This window comes from Xyrauchen texanus, chromosome 39 (genome assembly GCF_025860055.1).
Source record: "Xyrauchen texanus isolate HMW12.3.18 chromosome 39, RBS_HiC_50CHRs, whole genome shotgun sequence".
NCBI classification, from domain to species: Eukaryota; Metazoa; Chordata; class Actinopteri; order Cypriniformes; family Catostomidae; genus Xyrauchen; species Xyrauchen texanus.
Window position 1 is genome coordinate 11300531 of NC_068314.1, and position 16024 is coordinate 11316554.

Genomic DNA, 16024 nt, shown 5'->3' on the forward strand with positions numbered 1-16024 from the left:
CTTGTGCTCTTCTAAAATCAACAACCATCTCTTTTGTTTTGTCGACATTCAGGGACAGGTTGTTGGCTCTACACCAGTCCGTTAGCCGCTGCACCTCCTCTCTGTATGCTGACTCGTCGTTCTTGCTGATGAGACCCACCACGGTCGTGTCATCTGCGAACTTGATGATGTGGTTCGAGCTGTGCATTGCTGTGCAAAGAACAGCAGTGGATTTAGCACACAGCCCTGGGGGGCCCCAGTGCTCAGTGTGGTGGTGGTGGAGATGCTGTTCCCGATCCGGACTGACTGAGGTCTCCCAGTCAGGAAGTCCAGGATCCAGTTGCAGAGGGAGGTGTCCAGGCCCAGCAGGTTCAGCTTTCCAATCAGGTGCTGAGGAATTATTGTGTTGAATACTGAGCTGAAATCTATGGGTTGACTCTACATAGAGTTTTCCTCACATCCGCCGTGGTAAGACAGAGCACCTGGTCATTGGGAGGAGGGGTGGTCCTCCTCGCCACAACATTGTTCTGCACTTCAAACCGAGTGTAGAAGTCCTTCAGTGCATCTGGAAGGGAGGCGTCTTTGTCACAGGCAACTGATGTTGTCCTGTAGTTGGTGATGGCCTGGATGCCCTGCCACATGCGCCGCGTGTCCTGGCTCCGCCCGGTACATGCCTGGGATGTTTGTGTAAACAAGATCAAGCGCGTTCGCCCCTCTCGTTGCAAAGTCCACATACTGATGGAATTTAGGAAGCACTGTCTTGAGATTCGCATGGTTGAAATCTCCGGCGACAATAAACAGTCCGTCGGGGTGAGCATTCTGCAGTTCGCTCATAGCCCCATACAGTTCACAGAGCGCTTCCTTAGTGTTAGCACTGGGAGGAATGTAAACTCCGGTTATGCAAACAGTGGTGAATTCCCGTGGTAAATAAAAAGGTCTGCATCTAACAGTCACAAGCTTCAACAGCAATGAACAGTAACTAGAGACTAGCATAGAGTTCTTGCACCATTCCGTGTTGATGTAAACACACAAGCCACCACCGCGAGTCTTACTGCAGAGAGCTGTATTTCTGTCGGCACGAAACGAGGCGAGCCCGTCTAGCTGAATGGCGGCGTCCGGAACTCTGTCGCTGAGCCACATCTCCGTGAAAACAAAGACGCAGCAGTCTCTAAACTCATGCTGCGTAGCCTGCTGGAGTCGGATATAGTCCAGTTTATTGTCCAGGGAGCAAACATTAGAGAGCAGGATAAACGGGAGAGTCGGCCGGCTAGGGTTTGTTTTTAGCCTAGCATGGACCCCTGCCCTCTTGCCGCGCTTCCGCTTTCTTCCACGCCGCTTACGACGTCCTCTCCCCCGGCCACCGGCATCAGGTGACGCCGAGGACTGGAGGCCTGGTCTCCGCAGCAAGCTGAGTACGCGTATCGCCTCCTGCAGATCATTATGCAGCTTGGTTTTTGCATGAGTCTTATATTTCAGTAGTGTCTGGCGATGGTAGACACGAACACCGGTTGCTCCGATGTCCATGTGCCGCAACAGTCGGGCATTTTTAACAAAAATAGCACCATTTTGGATCCGGAGTGACCGCTGCGTGCTACCGCACTGCCATCATAAACATATTTCCAGTATGTTTTATTTGTTACACTCTCCGTTGTTCAGCTAAATACACCTGAAACCTATATTTCGGCCCTTATTCACACATGTTCAATATCAGCAGCTCATCGGTTCTCAGTATGTCTGATTCTCAGATCAGTGTACTGTTGACTCGAGAACTGTTACGAGCAACCCTTTTTTACTTTTTACTCGAGAACTGTTGAGACCCGAGTGTTCTGTCCGATTTGTGAACTAGTTGGAGTGGTTAATTGGAAAGAAGAGTTGGCAAAATATCACTTCTATCAAAATATCAATTCTAGGATCATATTACTCCCGGTTATTGGCACATCCAAGACACAGGTTAAGATAGAGTAACTTGTGGATCAGTGGTGACTCGAGGCATGAAATGTTTCAAACGATTCAGTCCGATTTGGTTAACTAGTTCAACTCGTTCACTAAAAAGAACCAGTTCAAAAGAACGATTCCATCACAAACTGGATATCACTAGTCCAAGTCCGATCTCGAGTACCCCAACTCTATATATACTTTGGCGGCCAAAAGTTTGGAATGATGTGCAGATTTTGCTGTTTCGGAAGGAAATTGGTACCATTCAGCTTTACAGAAGATCAGACATTAACAGAAGACAAAACTGTAATGTCTATATAATGTATGTATATGAGTCATCGTTGTGTAGTTTGATAAAATATGATTGTGAATTGTGTTTAAAAATAAGCAATTAAATAATAATTGTATTTATAACCCCAGTGAGCAAGCCGAAGGTGACTGTGTCAAGGAACACAAAACTCCATAATATGTTGGTTAATGGGAGAAAAATAACCTTTGGGGAATCCAGACTCACTGTGGATGCCAGTTCCCCTCTGGTTAACATCATGAATAGAATGGCAATATACTTATGTATAGTGCAAGTGTCACGCACACAAGACGAGTTAGTCACAATGTTGAATAAACAGCTTTATTCAAAAAGCAGGCAGCAGTACAAAGGGGCAAATCCAGAGAAGTGTAGTAAAGGGGAGCGTAAGGTCGAAGCCGGGAAATCAGTAAATGACAAAGGGGCAAATCCAAAGAAGCGTAGACAAGGGGAGCGTAAGGTCGAAGCCGGGAGATCAGAATACACAAAGACAAAACAGCGAGTAGTAGAAACAGGGGAAGCTAGCGAAACACTAGAGCTGGCAAAGCGAAGGGGTAACTAAACAATAACCAACAAGGACCAAACTCATAATGACGAACCTGGACACGACAGGAAATAATTAAGGCAGGGGCTAAGGCTAAGGCTGGACAGGACTGGAACAAAACTACAAGGTACAAGGATACAGACTGGACTAAACTAGGCTAGACAATGGAGTAACATGTACACAGGTGAAACTAAACTATGGGTGCACAAAGTTACACAAAGACAGGCTAGACTAAACTATGGAAAACAACAAGGCTAAACAACAAGGCGACATAGACACAAGGTAACAAGTGCAAGGCAACATAAACACAAGGTTACTAGTGAAGAAAGACAAGGTTACAAGAACAATACCTGACAAGTGCAAAAGGCAAACAAAATGGTTTAAATACAAAAGACAACGGTGAAAAAGGCCAATAAACGAACAGAACTCTAAAACAAGATAACAAGACAATTAACTGAAACCAATGACAAACTGGAACTGAAGCGAAGTAATCAAACAATAAACCAATGAAAACCGGACACATGAACAAGGGAAAACAGGAATAGACAAGACTGGGAAACAGGAACTAATCAGGAAATTTCAAAATAAAAGTACAAAAACAAAAGTCAAAGTGAGAATGTTACAGCAAGTCATGGTTTAAAATGGTTATTGAACTAAGTAAGTGTTAAGGGACAGTGTTTAAACAAAGATTTTGTATGAACTGTAAGATTAATGACTAATGTCTTTGAAGTCCATCCTGTATTAACTGCAGAAGTTCACATAGATGCAAATGTCACCTGATGTAAGAAACAGCACCATCACTATTTGAAAAAAGTCATTTTGATCAAATCTAGACAGGCCCCATTTCCAGCAGCCATCACTCCCAACACCTTATCCTTGAGTAATCACGTTAAATTGCTAATTTGGTACTAGAAAATCACTTGCCATTATATCAAACACAGTTGAAAGATATTTGGTTTGTTAAATGAAGCTTAACTTTGTGTTTGTTTTTGAGTTGCCACAGTATGCAATAGACTGGCATGTCTTAAGGTAAATATTAGGTCAAAAATGCCAAAAAAGAAACCGCTTTCTCTAGAAACTCAGACAATCATTGTTTTGAGGAACGAAGGCTATACAAAAAACTGAACCCTCTGGGGTCTGAGGGGGTTTTGGGCCCTGGAGAAGTTTTGACATGCCTTGACATCTGCGCTTTTTTCAGTTTCTTAAAAACATATTAGTGGCTAAAGTCTGATAACACTGTACTCAGCACAAACTGGGCTACAATAATATCTTAGCAACATGTGTGTACATGTTTGTATTTTTGAGAAAATAACGTTTAAGCTTGTTTTTTGAAAAACTAAAATTTTAAGTCACTGAAATAAAGCCATATAACACATACTAAACATTTGTCCACAAGACTTTTGAGAACTGGATCTTGTAGCCTAGAGTTTTTGCTACAAAATAATGTGAAAACCATCCTGATCACGCATTCATACAAAACAAAATAGTAATTGAACTTTTGTAAGACAATTTTAGTGTTGAAAGGTAATATGCGAGGAGGCATGAAATATCACAAATATTTATGTGATTCACACCTGAGGAGACAAAGACCCCTCCTCTGGGCCCATCAATGAGAAATGTGACAAAGAGAATGAATGTTAGGAGACTTAATGATCAAAATCAAGTTTTTAGTTAAAAAAAGTAATCTGACTATACATTTTCTTTACATAAAGACTTTACTTAATTTTAGACCTACACTACCGTTAAAAGAAGTCTCTTCTGCTCACCAAGACTGCATTTATTTGATCCAAAATACAGTAAAAACATTGTGTGAACTCATTTTACAATTTAAAAGAACAGTTTTCTATTTGAATATATTGTAAAATGCAATTTGTGATCAAAGCTGAATATTCAGCATCATTACTGCAGTCTTCAGTGTCACATGATCTTCAGTGATACATGAAATTGTATCCTCTGCTGGATCAAGTCTCTCTTCAAAATAAAAACGTTAATCTGAGTCCCGCTCTTCTTCTGAGGAAAATGTTAACTCATCCTTACATCCAGGAGTTTACAAACACACAAAAAGTTTAGTTGTGTTGTGTTTACATCAAATCTCGCAGTCGGGGGCGTGCACCATTTCCCTTGATCGTCTCAGCACATTAGCGTATGAATGGCGTGCTCTGCTGGTGGGTGTGATCACATTAGCTTTGATAAGTTAAGCCAGAAGAAACTGTACATCGCTTTATTTCATACAGATTACATTGCAGGAGAATATTTGTTTTAAATTTTTTTTATTTAAAAGTAGACATTTTAAGCTTTCTTTAGACATATGTTTCATGTTTGTGTGAAAAGTATTCGTGGAGTTTAAGTTCATTTTAGTGACGTGTTTCTGAAATATGCTCGTGAACACAGAGACTGCTGAAAGCTCACCCTTTTTATTTTCTTTATTTTACAAAAGCACATGGTTTTGTTGTTATTGTGAGTGTACACAAATAAAAGTAGACCCTTTATAGTCTCTAATGATGTCATACACTTATCTGTATACCCAAAAATTACTGAGTATTTTAAGTTGTTTCTGCTGTAATGACGAAAATATCCAGCAGGATGCGTCAGCGCGTCCGTCGACCCCAGAGGGTTAAAACACTACAGTCTTCAAAGACAAAGGACAACTGGCTCTAACAAGGACAGAAAGAGATGTGGGAGGCCAGATGTACAACTAAACATGAGGATAAGTACACCAGAGCCTCTAGTTTGAGAAATAGATGCCTCACATGTCATCAGCTGACAGCTTCATTGAATTCTACCCACTCAACACCAGTTTCACAGTAAAGAGAAGACTCAGGGGTGCAGGCCTTATGGGAAGAATTGCAAAGAAAAAGCCACTTTTGAAACAGAAAAACAAAAAGAAAAGGTTAGAGTGGGCAAAGAAACACAAACATTGGACAACAGATAATTGGAAAAGAGTGTTAAGGATCTTAACCCCATTGAGTTTTTGTGGGATCAGCTAGACTGTAAAATGTGTGAGAAGCATATGGGGTTATGAGGTTATGAAAAGTGCTTATGCTGCAAGAAACACTGCACTCGACTCAGCCTAACAGAAAACAGCTGTGTTAAGTTGAGATCATATGCAGCCATGACCTTATTATGTTCAGTACTGTTATATTTTATTTACTCACAATATATACTTTTATAATAAAAACATTTAGAAGGTTATTTTTAAAAAAAGCACTAAAAGCCAGGTTTCCACCATTAAAAATAAATAAAAGTCTCTGTGAAGTAATGGTGGTGTACCTATGAGGTAATATCAGATAAGAAAATGTATAGATGAGTATAAAGTATAAAGATGAGGGTCTGGACCAAGAGAGTCAGATTTCAGCTGACATCTCAGGTTTGTTGGTTTGCTCAATAAATTCTAACCTATGACTGATACCTGGATCTCCTGACTTTGGGAGTACTGGGAGGAAAGAAAAATTCCTTGATGCTCCACAACAGTGGCAGCAGTACAATGCATTAAAACATGCAGATACAGTTCAGGAGCTTCAGTTAATGTTCACATCAACCATCAAAATGGGGAAAAAAATTTATCTCAGTGATTTCGACTGTGGCATGATTGTTGGTGCCAAATGGACTGGTTTGAGTATTTCTGTAACTGCTGATCTTCTGGGACACACAAGAGTCTCCAGAGTTTACTAGGAATGGTGTAAAAAAATAAAAGTAAGTGGCAGTTCTGTGGACAGAAATGCCTTGTTGATGATATAGGTCAACGGAGAATGGCCAGACTGGTTCAAGCTGACAGAAAGAAAACAGTAACTCAGATAAACTCTCAATTCTGCTCAGAATGCACAACATGTCGAACCTTGAGGTGAATGGGCTAAAACAGTAGACAATCTAGTCGGACACTTAATTAAGACCATAATGTTCCAAATAAATTGCTCAGTGAGTGTAAATCTATGTATGTTTTTATGTGTAGACTGATACAGCTAGAGAGACACAAGAGATGCAAATCAGAATCTGCTTTATTGCCAAGTATGCTTACACATACAAGGAATTTGTCTTGGTGACAGGAGCTTCCAGTGTACAACAATACAAACAATACCAAAACAGCAGCAAGAGATAGGTAATTAAAACAAAAAAGAATACAAAATAAATAATTATACATATACGTACATACACTCAGCTTCATACATACCCACATACACACACATAGTGCAAATCTATTACAATCTGTTATATAAAGAACAAAAAACAGTATATTATGTACAGAGCAATGTAAGTAATGGCAGAAGTGGATATGTTGGATAATATAAATAGAATTAAACTGTGTATTGCACATAATTATTGCTCAATGGGGCAATTTAATTGTTCATTAGATGGATAGCCTGAGGGAAAAAACTGTTCCTGTGTCTGACGGTTCTGGTGTTCAGAGCTCTGAAGCGCCGGCCAGAAGGCAACAGTTCAAAAAGGTAGTGGGCAGAGTGATTGGGGTCCAGAGTGATTACCAGCCTTTTTCCTCACTCTGGAAGTGTATAGTTCTTGAAGGGGGGGGGGGGGCAGGGGGCAACCAGTAATCCTCTCAGCAGACCGAACTGTCCTTTGTAGTCTTCTGATGTCTGATTTCACCAAACCAGACAGTTATTGAAGTGCAGAGGACAGACTCAATGACTGCTGAGTAGAACTGTTTCAGCAGCACCTGTGGCAGGTTGAACCTCCTCAACTGGCGAAGGAAGTACAACCTCTGCTGGGCCTTTTTCACAATGGAGTCGATGTGTATCTCCCACTTCAGTTCCTGTGAGATGGTAGTGCCCAGGAACCTGAATGACTCCACTGCTGCCACAGTGCTGTTTAGAATGGTGAGGGGGGACAATGTTGGGGTGTTCCTCCTAAAGTCCACAATCATCTCCACCGTTTTGAGCGTGTTCAGCTCCAGGTTGTTTTGAATGCACCAGACAGACAGCCGATCAACCTCCTTTCTATATGCAAGACTCATCATCATCTCGGATGAGGCCGATGACAGTGGTGTCGTCTGTAAACTTCAGGAGCTTGACAGAGGGGTCCTTGGTGGTGCAGTCATTGGTGTACAGGGAGAAGAGTAGTGGGGAGAGCACTCATCCCTGGGGGGCACCAGTGCTGATGGTACAGGTGGTGGAAGTGAATTTTCCCTGCCTCACAAGCTGCTGCCTGTCTGTCAGAAAGCTGGTAATCCACTGACAGGTAGAGGTGGGAACAGGGAGTTGGTTTAACTGAGTCCAGAGTATATCTGGGATGATTGTGTTGAAAGCCGAGCTGAAGTCCACAAAAAGGATCCTTACATATGTCCCCGGTCTGTCCAGATGTTGCAGGATGTGATGCAATCCCATGTTGACTGCATCATCCACAGACCTGTTTGCTCGATAAGCAAATTGAAGGGGGTCCAGAAAGGGTCCAGTGATGTCCTTCAAGTGGGCCAACACCAGTCTCTCAAATGACTTCATGACCACAGATTTCAGGGCGACAGGTCTGTAGTCGTCCTGTGATTTTAGGTTTTAGGGACAGGGATAATAATTGAGCGTTTGAAGCAGCATGGGACTTCACACTGCTCCAGTGATCTGTTGAAGATCTGAGTGAAGATGGGGGCCAGTTGGTTAGCACAGGAATGAAGGCACGCTGGTCTGGAGCCTTCCTTGACCTTTGCTTCCGAAAGACACGGCACACATCGTCTTCACAGATCTTGAGTGCAGGTAGTGTAGCAGGAGGGGGGTTGCAGGAGGTGTTAATGGTTGTGTGAAATGAAGGTCCGAGCGCATGTGGGGTGTGAAATTGGGCCTTTCAAATCTGCAATAGAACACATTCAGATCATCAGCCAGTCGTTGGTCCGCCACAGGGTTGGGGGTAGGAGTCCTGTAATTAGTAAGTTGTTTCAGGCCACTCCACACTGATGCAGGGTCGTTAGCTGAAAACTTGTTTTTCAGCTTCTCAGAGTAGCTTCTTTTAGCCACTCTGATTTCCCTATTCAGTGTGTTCCTGGCCTGATTATACAAGACTCTATCCCCACCCCTGTAAGCCTCCTCTTTGGCTTGACGAAGCTGTCTGAGTTTTCCTGTGAACCATGGTTTATCATTGTTGAATGATAAAAATGTACTGGTAGGGATGCACATATCCTCACAGAAACTGATGTATGATGTAACAGTATCTGTGAGCTCGTCAAGGTCTGTAGCTGCAGCTTCAAAAACACTCCAATCAGTGCAGTCAAAGCAGGCTTGTAGATCCAGCTCTGCTTCATTAGTCCATCTCCTTACAGTCCTTACAACTGGCTTTGTTGATTTACATTTCTGCCTGTAGGTAGGGAGAAGATGAACCAGACAGTGATCAGAGAGTCCCAAAGCGGCACGTGGGACAGAGCGATATGCATCCTTTAATGTTGTATAGCAGTGATCCAATATATTCCTGTCTCTGGTGGGGTATGTAATGTGCTGTCTGTATTTGGGCAGTTCGCGTGTGAGATTTGTTTTGTTAAAGTCCCCAAGAATAACAATAACTGAGTCCGGTATTGTTGTTCTGTGTCTGAGATTTGATCAGCCAGCTTTTGCAGCGCTATGTTCCCAGACTCGTTTGGAGGAATGTAAACACTCACCAGAATAAACGAGGAAAACGGCTTGCAGTTAATAAAGAGCGCTTCCAGATTAGGACAGCACGTCCTCTTTAAAAGCATGTTCCACCACCTCTCGTTTTCGACGTTAACTCCGCGATGCAATCCGCTCTGAACAGCTGGAAGCCCGGCAGATGTAATGCGCTGTCCGGAATGGCTTCACTCAGCCAGGTTTCAATGAAGCACAGTGCAGCAGAGTTTGAAAAGTCCTTATTAGTATGTGTGAGGAGATGTAGTTCGTCAGTTTTGTTGGGAAGAGAGCGGAGATTCGCGAGATGAATGCTCGGCAGTGCTGTTCGAACGCCGCGCTGACGGAGTTTAACCAGCGCGCCAGCTCATCTCCCTCGCCTGCGTCTCGTAGCGCGTCTAAACAACACAGCCGCACCTCCAACTAAAATGTCCAGCCAAACGTCCGAATATTAAAAAAACGGGAAAAGATTATCTGGTGTGTGCTGCCGAATGTTCAACAGTTCGTCCCTGGTAAAACTGACTGGTAAAAGATTGCTAAACACAGGACAAACAAACAAAAACAACAAAAGAATTGGAGAGCTCCACACCGAGGCGGCCATCTGCGGCGCCATCGTTTATGTGCCCAAGAGTACAGCTGATGTAATTATTGGCGGAGAATCAGGGATGGCCCCATAAGATATCAACAATTAACAAAAAAAAGAAAGAGAATAAAAATTTAAGACAAAGCAAGAGGGACCATTTTAAAATGTAAAAGACTAACAGGGAGAAGAGATACACATGTGCAAGATGGGGCGCAAGTCAAAAACAGCATAGGACACGGAAGAAAGCACAGAAAGAAGTAGAGACCTACTGCAGGGAAACAACTCCTCCTTGTATGTCAATTGAATGTGAACGTACACCAGACCACAACATACCTGAAAGAATATACTTGCTAAAAGTGTCATTAAGTGACTTGATATTTAAAACCAATAAGTAAAGGGTGTTCCATGAAAATAAGGTCACTACCGAAACACACACACTGTAGTGTTTCCATGTTTTATGGGGACTTTCCATAGACATAGTGGATTTTATACTGTACAAACTTTATATTCTATCCCCTAAACCTAACCCTACCACTAAACCTAACCCTCACAGAAAACCTTCTGCATTTTTACATTTTCAAAAAACATAATTTAGTATGATTTACAAGCTGTTTTCCTCATGGGGACCGACAAAATGTCCCCACAAGATCAAAAATTTCGGGTTTTACTATCCTTATAAATACATGCTCACACACACACACACACACACACACACACACACACACACACACACACACACACACATATTTATATTTCCTTCATTTCATTGTACCCATAGTGAATTTATACATTTACGATACAGTGCAATGCAAATGTAAAATAAATTTGGGAAGAAATTATTAAAAATAAAAAAACTCCTCCAACCCTGAATTTGCAACACTTCTGTTGAATTACCCATCTATGTTATTTGTTTTAATCATTTATTTACAGCACTTTGGTATACACTTTTTGTTTATAAATAAATTAATCTTGAACTAGCTAGCTGTAAAAGAACAAGCATTTTTCAGTTTATCTGTGACAAAGTGTACAGGAATATTCTGAATAGATACACTCTAGAAAGTATTTAAAATTATTTTTGTATAAAGCCTTAAGAAGAGTAATTGGCTGAATCAATGTTGTGTGTATATCTAAATGTGGTCAAAGCTATGTGACAGGCAGGCTCTGTTGGTTAATGAATGCCTGCATGGGAATTCTTACCTGTGAGTTGTCAAGTCATCTTTTTATGGTTGAATTAATTGTTTTCATGTTATGTTTAGCAATATTTCAAAGAACAAGTAAGTAATGGCATGTTCCTTGGTGTTTATGTTAAGCACATTAGGACTGCGACTAAGGTTTTAACATTGCTAAATAGTGCTGACCAGCCTAGTGCATCTTGGTGGTTAATTAATGCAAACACAGTTGGTAAGGTCTTAAAAGTATGTAAAAAAAGCAGTACAAAAACAAAACAAAAAAAACTGTTGGGGTCAAAAGACTGATCAGTGCATTGAGCCTTGCAGTTTAAATGCAGCCTAAAAGTATGTTTCCTCCATATAATGCTATGAGAAAAGACTCCCAAAACCAGTGCATACATTACCAATATTTATTGTAATTTTTATAAATACCTATGTGTGCATGGAAAATTACGTTCATACATTTCAATGCCCATTTTGTGCATAGACAACGTTTAATCATCAGGCCTCTGGCAATGGAAGGACTAATTGAAGAATACCACATATAAATCTATTAAAAGCAATATACAGGATGTCAAACAATGAGTGAAAACAACTGTTATAAACTTTTGCACTTAGTTAGCACCAAGTAATCTTTTATTGTTTAATTTTCTTTAGGTTGAGCGTGCAACTACTCCAGCAAATTTACCAGTAGCTCAGTCCTCATCTCTTCCTGTTTACACCCTAGAAGAAGTTACAAAGCATTGTTCCCTTGACAATGGTGTGTGGGTCACTCATAAAGGTGAAGTCTACGATATCACTGAATTTGTCGCCGTGCACCCTGGTGGTGACAAAATCCTTCTTGCTGCAGGTGGAGCTCTGGAGCCCTACTGGGCACTATATGCAGTTCATGAACAAGACCACATTCTTGAAATCCTCTCAGAGTATAAAATTGGTGTTCTTAATACAGAGAGTATCAAGAAGCAAGAGAGTGCCAACCCTTCAGACCCTTATTCTGCTGAGCCAACACGACACCCTGCTCTTCAAATCAACAGTCTGAAACCTTTCAATGCTGAACCACCTTCTTCTATACTTTCTGACAGTTACATCACCCCCTCGGCCATATTTTTTAAGCGCAATCATCTACCAGTGCCCAGGGTGGATCCTGAAACATACAGATTGGACATAGAGGGTCTCCCTGGTGTTGTTTCACTGACGCTAAGCGAGCTGAAGTCTCGTTTCCCGAAACACACAATTACAGTGACGCTTCAATGTGCTGGGAACCGTCGCTCTGAGATGAACAAAGTCAAGCAAGTCAGAGGACTTAATTGGGGGGTTGGAGCAATAAGCAATGCTACATGGTCAGGTGCACGTCTGAGGGATGTTCTGCTGTACTATGGCTTTGGACCAGAGGTTGCAGCAAAGGCTCTACATGTCCAGTTTGAAGGGCTAGACTGTGATGTGACTGGTACAGCATACGGTGCATCTATTCCACTAAACAAGGCGATGAGTGATGAAGGTGATGTTCTTCTCGCATATGAGATGAATGGGGAGGACCTACCCGCTGACCATGGCTACCCTGTCCGTGTGGTTGTACCTGGAGTTGTTGGAGCCCGCAATGTCAAATGGTTAGGAAAGATTGTTGTGAGTGATGAAGAGAGCAAGAGTCATTGGCAGCAGAATGACTACAAGGGCTTTTCTCCAGGTACTGACTGGGACACTGTGGATTTTAAATCGGCACCAGCCATCCAGGAACTACCCATACAGTCAGCGATCACTCATCCAGCTGAGGGAGCCACAGTAGATCGCAGTGATGGGGAAGTGACTGTAAAAGGCTATGCGTGGAGTGGTGGTGGAAGAGAGGTGGTCAGGGTTGATGTCTCGGTAGATGGTGGAAACACATGGCATGTAGCCAAACTCCGCACCAGTGATAATAGCCAGGACCCTGCATCTCCTCCTACACCTGGAAGAGCCTGGGCTTGGAAGCTTTGGGAGATAGACATCCCACTGGCATGTAGGGGCCAGGAGCTTGAGATTGTATGCAAAGCAGTGGACAGCAGTTACAACATGCAGCCAGACACTGTTGCCCCTATCTGGAACTTACGAGGAGTGCTTAGTAATGCTTGGCATAGAGTTAAAGTAAAAGTGAGTCAGGATTTGAAAGACCAAAAATGAATTAAAAAAAAAAAACACATTTATTGGATAATTATATTTTAATCTTGATGGATAGAAATGCAGCGTGTTTGATAAAGATTATATGTTTAGATTATACCAATTATTTAACAAGATTCAACATCTTACTAGGCTAAGTAGGTAGAAGAAGAAAAAACTCTTATTCACATAAGAGTTAGTATATATTGTATTTAATTCATGTTAAATATTCAGCTGCACTATGTAAATTGGAGGATTACAGAAATATCCTAACTTTTGAATCCTATCTTGTCTGTTTGGTAACCATGGGAACTCATTTAGGACAAAAACTTTAATAAAAACAAAATCCTAAATGTGTTATCTAGTAAGTATAGGATTTACTTCTGCAATATGAATTTGTGAAAAATCCTAACTTAAGTGATCTGATCTTAATACTCAAGATAGGATGTTTTCTGTAATATGCCCCCTGGAATATTTTGTCAAAACATTGATTTGATTATACCAAACTAGATTACCAATTGTCATTTGTTGCATCACCAAATTCTGAAATCGTATCATTCTCACATGACAACCTTGTGGTTTAGTGTACCAAATAATGCTGTTCAAAATTTGGATTATCAACAATGAAGCAACATCAAAATTCAAAATTATAATTATGACTGCGCTTCATACAAGAATGCTTTACTTAATATTTTTCCACTGAAATAGTGCCAGTGCTGGAGCCTGTTCTTTGCTGGAGGATCTGCGGAGAACACTGTGATCCAGCCTGCATTTCCACTAACTTGAGACCTTAGTGATATGACAACAGGATTACATAATGTGCCACATTGGCCACTTCCAGTAAACAGCTTCCAGTTGCAGATTCCAGATTCTTTTCAAATATAGCTGTAAAAGTAAAATTTTTTTAGTTTATTTATTGCTTCTTGCACCTTCCAATGTTTACTAATTATTTTGTTTAATCTCAATTCAGCTAGCTGTTTTATAATGTAAAAGAAATCTGTAAGATTTCACAAGTGAATCAAATAATTATTTAACAACATTCAAGATCTTACTTGGCTAGGTATGTAGAAGAAGAAAAAAGTCTTATTCAAGATTTATAATATATACTTCATTCAAATTGCAGCTGAATATTTAATATGTCAATTGGAGAACAATCAGTAAGTGCAAAAAGTAGAAGTAGAAATTTGTTCTCTCAAGTGGGAAGGTTTGATATTGGAAGAATGAAAGAATCTTCGTTTGGCAGAAACATAATTTTTGCAGTTTGTGTGGGACTTATTACTGAAGAGAATAAATATAAACATTACTTTGCTATTTATTTAAAATAGTCATTTATATAGAATAAAAACAATGTTTATCCTAAATAAATTCAGCTGTGGCTGGTGTTTTTTTTATGAACACATAAGCAACTCATATCTTTACATGAACAGTGTATTGCAGTCAGTGGTTAGGTCAATGCATAATTGTATTTGATTTGTTCAGTGTATTTAAGTGGAGCCATGCAGAAGTGGAGTTCAGTCATCTTACACGGCTGCTGATGATTTAACAAAGAAATTATGTGGTTAACATTGAAAAAAAAAACTATGTTTAGTGCACATATTTACTACATTGAAAAAATAAAAGTTAATGCACATGATGTGTGCAAGCAGTGGCGAACTGGCCATCGGGAGAACTAGAAATTTTCCCTGTGGGCCGACTGTGAAACGGGGCCACGATATGCCAAAGTATGGCCATGCCAAGGCCATGATATGATGAAGGGGGCTGCGATATAGAGAAGGGGAATGCAAAACACATTGCCACAATCCTAAGTGTGCCATGGTTACCATATTTTGAATTCATTTATATACAGTGCATCTGGAAAGTATTCACAGCACTTCAATTTTTCCACATTTTGATACGTTACAGCCTTATTCCAAAATGGATTAAATTAGTTATTTTCCTCAAAATTCTACAAACAATACCCCATAATGACAACGTGAAAGAAGTTTGTTTGAAATCTTTGCAAATTTATTAAAAATAAAGTATTTTTGTGTATGCTACTACAACCTTGGCACACCTATTTTTGGGCAGTTTCTCCCATTCTTCTTTGCAGGACCTCTCAAGCTCCATTAGGTTGGATGGGGAGTGTTGGTGCACGGCCATTTTCAGATCTCTCCAGAGATGTTCAATCGGGTTGAAATCTGGGCTCTGGCTGGACCACTCGAGGACATTCACAGAGTTGTCCCTTAGCCACTCCTTTGTAATCTTGCCTGTGTGCTTAGTGTTGTTGTCCTGTTGGAAGATGAACCTTCGCCCCTGTCTGAGGTCCATAGCGCTGTGGAGCAGGTTTTCATCAAGGATGTCTCTGTACATTGCTGCATTCATCTTTCCCTCGATCCTGACTAGTCTTCCAGTACCTGCTGCTGAAAAACATCCCCACAGCATGATGCTGCCACCAGCTGTAGAGATGGTATTGGCCAGGTGATGAGCGGTGCCTAGTTTCCTCCTGACATGACACTTGCCATTCAGGCCAAATAGTTCAATCTTTGTTTCATCAGACCAGCAAATTTTGTTTCTCATGGTCTGAGAGTCCTTCAGGTGCCTTTTGGCAAACTCCAGGCGGGCTATCATGTGCCTTTTACTGAGGAGTGGCTTCCGTCTGGCCCCTCTACCATACAGGCCTGATTGGTGGAGTGCTGCAGAGATGGTTGTTCTTCTGGAAGGTTCCCCTCTCTCCTCAGAGAAATGCTGGAGCTCTGTCAGAGTGACCATCGGGTTCTTAGTCACCTACCTGACTAAGGCCCTTCTCCCCAGATCGCTGTTTGGCTGGGC

The 16024-nt window shown here is 41.2% G+C and overlaps 1 protein-coding gene across 1 annotated transcript in view; it reads left to right on the top strand.

The window, feature by feature from the left end:
- The window catches only part of suox (sulfite oxidase), a 43710-nt gene extending 28600 nt beyond the window's left edge, over positions 1 to 15110 (top strand). Inside the window, exon 4 of the mRNA XM_052111002.1 lies at positions 11744 to 15110. Within this exon, the coding sequence (XP_051966962.1) occupies positions 11744 to 13240 (1497 nt within the window). The 3' untranslated portion in view covers positions 13241 to 15110. The remainder of the gene's footprint in view (positions 1 to 11743) is intronic.
- The last annotated feature ends 914 nt before the right edge of the window (positions 15111 to 16024 follow it).